The sequence below is a fragment of the Eucyclogobius newberryi genome, unplaced genomic scaffold (assembly GCF_026437365.1).
Source record: "Eucyclogobius newberryi isolate DKJ021-1_F unplaced genomic scaffold, fEucNew1.0.hap1 SCAF_10, whole genome shotgun sequence".
NCBI lineage: Eukaryota > Metazoa > Chordata > Actinopteri > Gobiiformes > Gobiidae > Eucyclogobius > Eucyclogobius newberryi.
The window spans coordinates 34,027,272-34,040,669 of NW_027315724.1; the positions used below are offsets into that span (position 1 = coordinate 34,027,272).

The 13,398-nt window shown below is 44.5% G+C and overlaps 1 protein-coding gene across 1 annotated transcript in view; it reads left to right on the top strand.

Moving 5' to 3' along the window:
- Positions 1-13,398, top strand: part of lrrc75a (leucine rich repeat containing 75A) — a 100,810-nt gene that overhangs the window by 343 nt on the left and 87,069 nt on the right. Inside the window, exon 2 of the mRNA XM_072455538.1 lies at positions 2,671-3,141. Within this exon, the coding sequence (XP_072311639.1) occupies positions 2,887-3,141 (255 nt within the window). The 5' untranslated portion in view covers positions 2,671-2,886. The remainder of the gene's footprint in view (positions 1-2,670; positions 3,142-13,398) is intronic.

Below are 13,398 nucleotides of genomic sequence, written 5' to 3' on the forward strand. Positions count from 1 at the left end.
TAATACTCATTGGCGCGTGTGTCGATGGAAAATAACTAAATATTTGACCTTTCCTGAACAGTTTTAGAACGATCTTGAGCTTTGTCAGAGGACCACGTGGTAACAAATGGAGAGTGCTGTTGTTTGTGCTTGAAAATGGCAGAATGATCAGAATCTGTATTGAGTATTCCTCAGTTTCTTAGAGACGTGTTATGTAAAAATCAACTTTTGTGTTTGGATTGACTCTTGTGTGTTGGAGTTGCTTTGTGAGCCTCATTTTAGGATGAAGTGCTGCCCCTCATCTTTGCCCACGGCCCTGTATTTAGCTCAAACTTTTCTTGACATTTGGCATAGCAGTTTTTTACTTTTTTATTCAGTTTATTCACACATAACACAAGTGAACACATAGAAGAGGTAACATACAAACGACACAAAGTTGACGCTACCAAACTGCTTCCCTGCTAATCTTATGTTTTACTTATGCTGAGTTCTCAATGATCCTGCCTAGCCCTTTTTAAAAATGTATTTTATTTATTATTATTATAGTAATTTTAGAAATTATTATTTTTATTTAAATTATTATGATAATTATTATTATAATTACAATTATTATTATTACATACGTATTTTTGAGAGACGGAGCGGTCCCAGAACACGTAATGGTAAACCTTAAAGTGCCTCTGACGGTCGAGCGACTTATTGAACCAAAATGCGGTTAAGTTTTGTATATTTCAAATTTAGCTAAAAATTATAAAAAATAAATATTCCAGAATCGCTTGAAACTGATGACATCACACTAAGAAATTACCCAGCAGATAAAGCAAACAAAAAACTTATCTAACGTGACAATTGTTTTTATTTGACAAATTGAAATAAATGAGAGCAACTTTATTGTGGAGAATCATGTTTAGAATGTCAAAACAGTAGTTTTATTATGTGTAATTTAGGCATAAACGTTGTCTGGAATGTATGTACCTAATGTGATGTCACTTCCTGTAATTTTCTCAAAATGTTTCAACTTTTCTCCACAAATACTTGCTTGATTGGTGTAAAATCATAATCTATATGTACAACAGGTACAAATACAACAAATAAAGTCAAAATTAGAAAATTATAAAAACCTGTCATAGGCACTTTAAGGAAACAAGCTAAAGAACCTCCCAGTCCACACTTGGGCTGCGTTCACTCTTGTACTGGTTTAAGACCAGTCTAGTCCTGGTTTATGCCCAGTCTAGTCCTGGTTTATGCCCAGTCTAGTCCTGGTTTAAGCCCAGTCTAGTCCTGGTTTAAGCCCAGTCTAGTCCTGGTTTATGCCCAGTCTAGTCCTGGTTTAAGCCCAGTCTAGTCCTGGTTTAAGCCCAGTCTAGTCCTGGTTTATGCCCAGTCTAGTCCTGGTTTAAGCCCAGTCTAGTCCTGGTTTAAGCCCAGTCTAGTCCAGGTTTAAGCCCAGTCTAGTCCTGGTTTATGCCCAGTCTAGTCCTGGTTTATGCCCAGTCTAGTCCTGGTTTAAGCCCAGTCTAGTCCTGGTTTAAGCCCAGTCTAGTCCTGGTTTAAGCCCAGTCTAGTCCTGGTTTAAGCCCAGTCTAGTCCAGGTTTAAGCCCAGTCTAGTCCTGGTTTAAGCCCAGTCTAGTCCTGGTTTAAGCCCAGTCTAGTCCAGGTTTAAGCCCAGTCTAGTCCTGGTTTAAGCCCAGTCTAGTCCTGGTTTAAGCCCAGTCTAGTCCTGGTTTAAGCCCAGTCTAGTCCTGGTTTTGTCTTCATTTGGAACAGAGAACCATCACCCTGCTTGTTACTGGATAAAGCCGCTCATCAGAGCTCATCATATTGTTTTGAGTGGGTGTAATTAGTTGTGATAGCAACCCGCCGCCCGTTTGGGCAACAAAGCGCCGCACTTTAAACGGCAGTCGATTAAAGCCTAAACTATCACAGCAAAATGTTCCTCCAGTTCGTCGCCGGACACACAAGTGCACCTCGCCATGGATACCGGCGTAAACATCACTCGTCGCGTCTACTCTGCAGACTGTAGGGCCTTTCTCACCTCTCTTATCTCGACTGAAGCAAAAGCAAAGACATATGGACGTGTTTTATAAGCCTGGTGCTCTCTTCACAGATCACGGGGCATTTCACGTTCCAGACTGACATCCTCTGTATGAGATTGAGACGTCTTTCAGTCCGCTGCTGCTGCTGTTGTGTTTTTTTCCTTCCATTTTCCATGTTTTTCCCCCGTCCCTCGTACTCCGCCATGTTTGTTTTGATGCTACACGTCTTTTTGTGGTGAAAGCTTGTCGTTTTAGCTGGCCAGTCAAGGTCACTGGAACGTATGAACGGAAAAGTCACAATAAAGAACTGAAATTCAGACATGATCGAAATTAAACTTTGTGCATTTTTTTCAATATAACGTCTGGAAGAAGGGGGAAAAAATGACAATACATATTTTGAAATGTGAATCAGCTGTGGTCAAGGCTGCACCAATAACCAAAATATTGAGATATCGATTGTTAATTGTCATTGACCATGATCCTTTGCACCATTTTAGCACTTTTATGCTTTGAAGTCCCGGAAAGGCACTTTGAAAGGGAAAATAGCTACAATTCTTTTACCTTGAGGCCATAATCACGAGGGATTCGGATTTCGTGACTAGTTGTAGATACTTTAACCATCTGAATCTTTTGTCTGGCTTTGCTCTTTTCCAGGAGACCCTCGCTGTGGACCCTTCCCACCCTCCACTGTCATGTCCTTTTGCTGTAAGAGACTCGGACTGTGGTGTTTGAAACCAGACATTTCCCAAAAGCTGGTGTGATGATTTGCCGCCCGCCGACTTTGTCATGACCAAAGCACCTGAAACATTTATAGACGCCGCTCGCTGCGTCGGGGCCTCTCGTTATCACAGCTCACAGTAAGAGGGCGCTATGGGGGCCAAGCAGACCAAAGGACAAGATTCAGCGGGGCCCAGTCCTCAACACAGCTGGAAAAGGACCCCCACCAAGGAGCGCGGGAGCGACATTCTGGCCTCGCTGATGCTAAAGTCGGGCGACCGGCTGAACCGAACTGGGAGCCCGCCGCCTCCGTACCAGCGGCGCATCGGGATGATCCAGGAGATGATGCTCTTGGCCAAGCAGGGAAAACATGACGAGGCCACGGAGATGCTCAAGACGCTGCGACAGGTAATGGCCCGGCTGCTCGGTGCGCTCTTTACCACGGTTTCATTACATCATACAAGGTCGATTACTCAATACTGCGAGTTTATCATCGTGTTCGCAACGGTTATTACAACTTAATTCGGACGATATTTTCACAGTGCGTCGGGAATGTGCTAAAATGTCTCGGTAAATGTCTTGGTCGAAGTTCAAGTTTCAATTTATTTTAATTTTGCACACCTCTAAGACAACGATTGCGATATTATACATGTTGTTGTGTATATATATCCCACCGACAAGGACTAACCTGTCATTTGGACTGTGGCGATAGGCAAAGCTCTAACATATCCATGGAAACAGGAGGTTCTGGACTCTTGACCAGTTGCAAATGCACATTTACAGTAAATCGAGCCAAATCGCAGTCTTTGTTCTGCTTTCTCCCCTTGCTGCTGCTGCTATCTTTGAGCTAAACATATTGACAGCATTAATACATTATTTTAAGGCCCAGATATTTACCATTGTTTACTGCTCAAGTTCACTGTAAAACTGTGAAGCCTCTCGTTTTCGGGGTTTAGCGGTGACTCAGAGATGTGCTGACAGTAAAACGCTCGAGGTGGACGTTCGACTAAAGGTTTAGACGTGGTAAAACCAGAGCGACGGCGTTTGAATCCAGATCGAGAGCAGATCAAGACGGTTTGGACGTGAACAGAGGAGGGAAAGTGCGTTTGTGGGTAGAAGGATGCTGAGGGAACAGACAGGATAATAGAAGACCAAAGTACTGGGAAACGGGAAAAGGGTATTGTACATTTGCCTCCCTTAGATCCACGTACATCACATACATTATATCCATACTTCACTACCTCGTTTGTCACTATCAGCTCTCGACGCAGACACGCTGAAAATACCGTGGCTTTCATTTATAACGCGGTGTATGTTCCGTGATTGCGTTGGAAATTGGCCCTGCGTCGTTCTTAGTGTCCAGCCACGGCCGCCGATTATGTCCCGGAAAAGCGTAATGTTCTGCCCGCGACCTCGTCAGGTGCGGAACACGGTGGAAGTGACCGTGCTGAAGGGGTTTCGGACCTCGTCAGAGGCGGAACACGGTGGAAGCGACCGTGCTGAAGGGGTTTCGGACCTTGTCAGGAGCGGAACACGGTGGAAGTGACCGTGCTGAAGGGGTTTCGGACCTCGTCAGAGGCGGAACACGGTGGAAGTGACCGTGCTGAAGGGGTTTCGGACCTCGTCAGAGGCGGAACACGGTGGAAGTGACCGTGCTGAAGGGGTTTCGGACCTCGTCAGAGGCGGAACACGGTGGAAGTGACCGTGCTGAAGGGGTTTCGGACCTCGTCAGAGGCGGAACACGGTGGAAGTGACCGTGCTGAAGGGGTTTCGGACCTCGTCAGAGGCGGAACACGGTGGAAGTGACCGTGCTGAAGGGGTTTCGGACCTCGTCAGAGGCGGAACACGGTGGAAGTGACCGTGCTGAAGGGGTTTCGGACCTTGTCAGGAGCGGAACACGGTGGAAGTGACCGTGCTGAAGGGGTTTCGGACCTCGTCAGAGGCGGAACACGGTGGAAGTGACCGTGCTGAAGGGGTTTCGGACCTTGTCAGGAGCGGAACACGGTGGAAGCGACCGTGCTGAAGGGGTTTCGGACCTTGTCAGGAGCGGAACACGGTGGAAGTGACCGTGCTGAAGGGGTTTCGAACCTCATCAGGAGCGGAACACGGTGGAAGTGACCGTGCTAAAGGGGTTTCGGACCTTGTCAGGAGCGGAACACGGTGGAAGTGACCGTGCTGAAGGGGTTTCGGACCCCGTCAGGTGGAACACGGTGGAAGTGACCGTGCTGAAGGGGTTTCGGACCTTGTCAGGAGCGGAACACGGTGGAAGCGACCGTGCTGAAGGGGTTTCGGACCTTGTCAGGAGCGGAACACGGTGGAAGTGACCGTGCTGAAGGGGTTTCGAACCTCATCAGGAGCGGAACACGGTGGAAGTGACCGTGCTGAAGGGGTTTCGGACCCCGTCAGGTGGAACACGGTGGAAGTGACCGTGCTGAAGGGGTTTCGGACCTTGTCAGAGGCGGAACACGGTGGAAGTGACCGTGCTGAAGCGGTTTCGGACCCCGTCAGGTGGAACACGGTGGAAGTGACCGTGCTGAAGGGGTTTCGGACCCCGTCAGGTGGAACACGGTGGAAGTGACCGTGCTGAAGCGGTTTCGGACCTCGTCAGGGGCGGAACACGGTGGAAGTGACCGTGCTGAAGGGGTTTGGGGACGTTCTGCGTGCGAAGCGTTTCGTTCAGCCCTCGTCTGTTGCATATGGAAAAACCGTTAGATGACTCGGTGCGCAAGACATCGAATGTGATCTACAGGCTCGTTGTCGGTTTAGTCGATTAATCGGTTGTTGGCGCCTCAGTGTCTTAGTGAGTGGGCGACTGATTCTTATTTTTAGCAGGATTGTGTACATTGGAATGCACAAATGCAGAAAGAAGAAAGCACAGTTACTAAGTTTTTGGAGTGACTTCTGTCTTACGACTTATGAAGATGCTGTTTGCTTCTTCTTCTTCTTCTTCTCCTTCTTCTACTCCTTCTTCTTCTTGTGCCCTTCTTCTTCTTCTTCTTCTTCTTCTTCTTCTTCTTGGGCTCCTCTTCTTCTTGTGCTCTTCTTCTTCTTCTTCTTCTTCTTCTTCTTGTGCTGCTCTTCTTCTTCTTGCGCTCTTCTTCTTCTTCTTCTTCTTCTTGCGCTCTTCTTCTTCTTCTTCTCCTTCTTCTACTCCTTCTTCTTCTTGTGCCCTTCTTCTTCTTCTTCTTCTTCTTCTTCTTCTTCTTGTGCTCTTCTTCTTCTTGTGCTCTTCTTCTTCTTCTTCTTCTTGTGCTCTTCTTCTTGCGCTCTTCTTCTTCTTCTTGCGCTCTTCTTCTTCTTGCGCTCTTCTTCTTCTTCTTGCGCTCTTCTTCTTCTTTTTCTTCTTGCGCTCTTCTTCTTCTTCTTCTTCTTCATCTTCTTCTTGTGCTCTTCTTCTTCTTCTTCTTCTTCTTGCGCTCTTCTTCTTCTTGTGCTCTTCTTCTTCTTCTTCTTCATCTTCTTCTTCTTGTGCTCTTCTTCTTCTTCTTGTGCTCTTCTTCTTCTTCTTCTTCTTCTTCTTCTTCTTCTTCTTCTTCTTCTTCTTGTGCTCTTCTTCTTCTTCTTCTTCTTGCGCTCTTCTTCTTCTTCTTGCGCTCTTCTTCTTCTTCTTCTTCTTGCGCTGCTCTTCTTCTTCTTCTTCTTCTTCTTCTTCTTCTTCTTCTTCTTCTGCTTTGGAATCTCCCTCATTTTGATTGATCTCAGTGTCCGATTCACTTTTATTCTGATTGAGAATGAGTTTACTCAGTGGATATATTAAGACAAATTAAAAAATCATCAAACATTAATCGTGAAGTCTTCTCATACTGAACCATTAAAAGATGATCATTGACTATTTCATTATTAACTCAAGTCTTTATGACTGTCAAGGTTATAATTATTGCAGTAAACAGGTCTGAAATGTCTCACGTTTCCTCTGCTCACGTCAAGGCCACTTTGAGACGCCAATGCAAACGGATCAATCACGTCTTCTTCACGACGTGTGTTCAGAAAGTGCCAAATCCATCGCAGGCAACACTGGCTTTTAAAGGAGTCGAGTATTTGCTCACCTTCTGTATGGCATTGTTTCTATGAAGGCTGTAATCCTTTGGTCGATGAATGGGGTCATTTTGCTAAATTATTTAATTTAGATTGAACTGGGACAACAGCAAGAAGGAAACATGGAGTGAGTTACAGAAGTGTTTGGAGTGAAGCGTGAATTGAATCTGACTTGTACATCTCTAACATCTCATTCAAATACACCTACTCTTCTGTATAAGTAGTTGTGTTTCCATAAACTCCTGTGCGGTCTAGTGTAGGTACTGGGGAACATAGGTACTGGGGAACATAGGTCCCGGGGAACATAGGTCCCGGGGAACATAGGTACTGGGGAACATAGGTACTGGGGAACATAGGTACTGGGGAACATAGGTACTAGGGAACATAGGTACTGGGGAACATAGGTACTGGGGAACATAGGTACTGGGGAACATAGGTACTGGGGAATATAGGTCCCAGGGAACCTAGGCACCGGGGAACATAGGTCCCGGGGAACATAGGTACCGGGGAACATAGGTACCGGGGAACATAGGTCCCGGGGAACATAGGTCCCGGGGAACATAGGCACCGGGGAACATAGGTACCGGGGAACCTAGGTACCGGGGAACCTAGGTACCGGGGAACATAGGTACCGGGGAACATAGGCACCGGGGAACATAGGTACCGGGGAACCTAGGTACCGGGGAACATAGGTACCGGGGAACATAGGTACCGGGGAACATAGGTACCGGGGAACATAGGCACCGGGGAACATAGGTACCGGGGAACCTAGGTACCGGGGAACATAGGTACCGGGGAACATAGGTACCGGGGAATGTAGGTAGTGTGACAATAAAGTGTACCTTAAACATGTGCTATAGTATAACGTATATCGACGAGTGGTAATAGTAGAAACAGTATTAGTTGTAATAGGCATTTTTAATTTGAACAATTAGACTTTTTATATTTGCCTGAAAATGTGTTGAAATAGCTGCAGCAGAAGTAATAGTTGTAGTAATATAGTAGAAATGTATGTGTAGATTGTGTGTACTTATCTGTCCACTCCGCAAAGCAAAATAAATACATTTAATAAAAACTGAAGGTGTCTTATTCAGTACCTTTTGTTCAGAACAATATACATTCTAAGGGTGTGATACAGACACTCAGTTTTTATGATTTCCTCATGTCATATCTTTTTATTGGAACATCTTGTCGTAACTCTTATTTAGACTTCTACAAAGATGTTCTGAGTGTCATTTATCTGTCTCTTCTCAAACGTGAATGCTGCTGGAGTTATTCACACGGCGCACGCTGAACACAATCACACTTTTTAAACCTGTGCACTCTCTTTTTGTATTTCCTCCAAAATCGCGGCGCCATCGCTCTTTAAACTGTTGCATTGACTCTTGGGACTGTGGACTGTGGCTCGCCCTGGGCATTGGGGGTTTGGCTCTGTGGCTCGTCCGGGGCATTGGGGGTTTGGCTCTCTGGCTCGTCCGGGATATTGGGGGTTTGGCTCTGTGGCTCGTCCGGGGCATTGGGGGTTTGGCTCTCTGGCTCGTCCGGGATATTGAGGGTTTGGCTCTGTGGCTCGTCCGGGGCATTGGGGGTTTGGCTCTCTGGCTCGTCCGGGATATTGAGGGTTTGGCTCTGTGGCTCGTCCGGGGCATTGGGGGTTTGGCTCTGTGGCTCGTCCGGGGCATTGGGGGTTTGGCTCTGTGGGTCGTCCGGGACATCGGGGGTTTGGCTCTGTGGCTCGTCCGGGACATTGGGGGTTTGGCTCTGTGGCTCGTCCGGGGCATTGGGGGTTTGGCTCTGTGGCTCGTCCGGGGCATTGGGGGTTTGGCTCTGTGGCTCGTCCGGGACATTGGGGGTTTGGCTCTGTGGCTCGTCCGGGACATCGGGGGTTTGGCTCTGTGGGTCGTCCGGGGCATTGGGGGTTTGGCTCTGTGGCTCGTCCGGGACATTGGGGGTTTGGCTCTGTGGCTCGTCCGGGGCATTGGGGGTTTGGCTCTGTGGCTCGTCCGGGACATTGGGAGTTTGGCTCGGCCCCGGCTGCAGCTGCCGGCGGTAAATGGAAAGAAGGGAAAGAGAAAGAGCGAGAGAGAAGCAGGACAATGAGGGAAATGCCACAAGCTGAATGTGTGGATATTTAAAGGATCGACAGGGCTCGCCGGGGAAAAGGTGCTGCTTCTGTTCAGTGTAGTTTTACTTCACATGGACGCTTAATATAGTGTCGTCAACAAAGAACTGGAATGAAATGAGTTTATTTGTGGAGCACATTTCATACTCAAGGCTGTTCAAAGTGCTTCACACGGCAGGACAAATGCATTCAAATCACAAAGACATTACAGAAACAGAAATACTATCAAATTAACTAAATAAAAATAAAAATAAAAAACACCTAGCCACAAAGGGTAACGTGTTTTCTGGAATGAAATTATTTGTTATAGAAATCTTTTGTAAGACGTTCCTTGCAAATGTATGATTTTATATAATATATTTGTGAATAATAGTCGAAAATGTGGTAGTGTTGTTACAATAATAAACTCGATTTTGATACAATGATACTTAAAACGGTCCTTTTAATACAATAGAATATAATTTTTAGACAGTGTAATATTGTTATTATTATTTTTTCTTGTCCTAATAACTAAATATATTCAAGAAAGTTCAAATTTAGTCATATTTATGTAAAGAAATACTGACAACTCCAATGTGCGTCAGTGGAGCTAATAATACTAATACTAATAATGATAATAATAAATATAGCCGCAAGCGGCAATGATCGGCCCTCGCCACGCCACCGCCACGCCGCAAGAGGAGGGTCCAATTGTCCTTTTATTACATCTACTGCTGAATCTGTGACGCTGTCACATCTTCTCCCCTTTGTTTTACCATCAAAATGCAATTTTATTTTGAATTCTTGGCAAAATGTGCGGGAGTGTAAGAGGAATTCGTGAAAGTCTAAAGTGTAAACATGTTCTGGCGATTTCCCCATTGGAATAACATGGAAGGTTTCGGTCATCGTTACGGCAAAGCATAACAATTATGACATGGCTCTCATTGACTTTTTTGATGGGGCCAAAATTGAGTTGTGTGTCAAATTTCATATAATTTCGCAAAACTAAATATTTAACCTCCATATAAAATCTGTAGGGGGCGCTGTGGCTCCAAATTAATTTATTTCACTTCAAGTAGGTTTAGGGCAAAGAGTTTAACAACTGATTCTAATTTGACGCAATTCGGACTTTATCTGCGCAAACGGCAGAAATGTTAAATTTGGGAGATTTCTGAAATTCTTGCTACAGTTTGCGGCTTCGCCGCACAGAGACCGTGAGAGGTATCAATGTAATTTGGATAACTTTTCATGTCCCACTCCTCAGTAGCATTTTCACCAAATTTCAGCTTTTTAGGGCCACCGCCCTGGGAGGAGTTCGTAAAAGTACGACGTTTGGAAAAACTCCGAAGTCATGTTTAGCCATTTTTGAAGCAATATGGCCGACATTTGGTTGGGCGGACGGCGTTGCCGTAATAATATTTTTTACTTCTCTTGTCACCATCTACCTCTACGCCAAATTTCATGATTCTACGATCAGATTTTTTTGGGGTCATTTCCCATCTCTCAATGCATTTTTGGTACATTTGGGGGCGCTGACGCGCCAATTTTTTTAATTTTAGAAAAAGGAAATAGCCAGAATGTAGAGAGGCACGATTTTTAGAGGTGTGCTAATTTTTGTGACTTTTCGTCAATGTTCACTGGGTGAAAAATAGGGGGGTTGGTCCCGAGAAGAAGAAGAAGAAGAAGAAGACAGAAAGAATAATATTCCGATGCGAAAACAATGTTTCCCATTTTTCAAATATCATGAACTATACATTTTCGGAAAGCGCTCGCGCTTTCCTACCTCATGGTGTGGGTCCCTGGTCACTGACGGGTACTTTCGTTAATTTTGAGTGGGCTCCGCCCACTTTGTGTTTTTGGCCCTCTATACAGTAATAATGTTCAATTTTTGCGTTACATGCTTATATGCACGGAACATGCAAGAGATGGGGAACGTATTCGTGAGCTACTTAGCGCAAATGAGTGCTTTATATGGGGTCGTCATCCCAATTTAAAGTGCTCGTTTAGTGCGTACTTTTGCACGGGCTTCGCCCGTTTACAACGGTAAAGTTCCATTTTCCTACTACTAATTAGTATGCACGGGGCGTGCGTGAGTGAAGGAGTGCGTTAGTGAGTGTTTTGAAGTGGGCGAGCGCTTCGCGCTCGATTTCGTGCGCACTACGTGCGCACTTTTGCAGCTGTGCTTCGCACGGCCTTACGAGATTAATAGGCCTCTCGCCAGCTTGTGGCGCTCGGGCCTAATAATGATAATAATGGTGATTATAATAATAATAATGACGTAATAATGACAGTAATAATAATAGTAATTAATTTTCCTCAGACTTTGGACTGGCTCCACTTGACTCAATGTTCAATGTTATTATTCAATGTTATATATTTTTTACTTCTACGTAATAGTGTATATACTTTTAATTTGATAATATTTATTTTGAACATACAAAATGTTTTAAAATACATTATACACATTCCATTTGTTGGAAAGGGAGCAACATTTTGAATCTTGCCTCAAGTAAATACGCCCAACATACATCTGCGTCACACAATTCATCAGGTATAATAATGTATTTATTTATTTAATTATTGATTATTGAATAAGCCCATTAAACCAGGAGTGAATCCCATTATCAATAGTGTGGAGAATAGTACAGTAAATGCCTCGATTAATATTATTTTTTGTCAGACAATTCAAAGAGAACTGTAGAAAATACAATAATAATATTAAAGCCGCAAGCGGCATCCAACGGCCCTCGCGGGCCGCCGGCCTTCCGACTCTGCTCTCTGCATTTTACAGAGATGGCGCTAACGCAATTGTCTAAGAACTAAGACAGCGACACATTGATGAACACAAATGTCGGTCAAATGTGCAGCTCCAGCGCACAGAGACCGTGACACTTGGAATAAAAATATGGATAACTTTTGATGCTCCGCTTGTGTAGATTATTTTCCCCAAATATGAACTTGATCGGGTGATCGCCCTAGGAGGAGTTTGTTAAAGTGTGAAGTGTAAAAATGTGGTCATTTTAGAGATTTTACGGTTTCCCCATAGGGATAACATGGGATGTTTCTGTCATCGCTACGGCTACGCTTTACCAAATATGACTTTGGCTCCCATACTTTTAATTTGGGGATGGCAAATGAGAATTGTGTGCAAAATGTCATGTAATTTGGAAAAACTCTTGTTTATAGGCCACTCTGAAGGCCAAATAGTCCAAATTCTGCGAAAAGTTTGCGGCTCAGCTGCACAGAGACCGTAAATGTTATCCATAAAATTTGAATAACTTTAGATGCCCCACTTGTCTAGAGGACGTACACCGATTTTGAGATCGGTGGGCCAAACGCACTAGGAGTTTGTTGAAGTGTGAAGCGTAAATGTGAACATTTCAAGGATTTGGAAATATGTCGGTGTAATCCCTCATTCGTCCAGGCGTGTTCCATAGTAGAAAAAGCTTCAGTTGTAGTCATCTGGACTCAGTTTGAAAAAATAGACGTTTCGACTCTCATCCAAGAGTCATTGTCAATAACAGAATTTAGGTCGAGAACTCCGATATTAATACTGTTCTGTGGTAAGACCCGCCCATTGGGAGGAGCCTTCCTGAAGTAGAAAGAGTTGTTTGTTTCAACAGAAACTCCCCCCTTGTATCTACCGAGCTAGCCTATTCAGAATCTTAATGGGCTATTAGAAACCTCTTTGTCTTTGTGAGACCCTGGCTCAACCACCCTGAGTACCTGATTAGCATCTGAATGTCCTCTACCTTTCCAGGGGTTCAGTAACCCATTATAAATAACAGGAAGATTAAACCTAAGCCCTCCATTTCTGTTTAAAGAAGGTCTTTCTTTTTTAACAAAAATAGCTTCCTTGACTCCTCTTTCAAACCATCTTTTCTCCCTGCTTAAAACCTTCACATCACCGTCTTCAAACGAGTGATTAGAGGCTTCAAGGTGGAGATGCACGGCACTCTGTGGTCCTGAACTTGTATTTCTTCTGTGCTGATAGAGCCTCTTGTGTAGAGGCTGTTTCGTCTCACCTATGTAACGTTCTTTACAACTTTCTTCACTGCATTGGATCGAATAAACTACATTGCTCTGTTTTTGAGTCGGCAACTTGTCCTTAGGGTGGACCAGTTTTTGTCTTAAAGTGTTTCCTGGTTTAAAATAAACAGGGACTTCGTGTTGTCTAAAAATTCTCTGCAGTTTTTCCGAGAGGCCAGACACATAAGGGATAGAGACACCCTTCCTGAACAGAGAAGGAAAAAGAAAATGGCCCAGAAAAAATCAAATTTTTCGCCGATTCTGAATTTTGGGCAAAGTTTGGTGAGTTTTTGAGCATGTTCAGGGGGTCAAATTAGAGCTCAAAGAGCAGAAGAAAGAAGAATAATAAAAATAATAATATTTTTAGCAAAAACAATATAGCCGTTTCCACTATAACAACAAATTATACATCGTTTGAAAGCTCTAAGCCTTCCCGATGCCGCCATGGGGAGGAATCATCATTACGAGCGCTTACGCGCTCGTCACTCCCTATTCCGTCG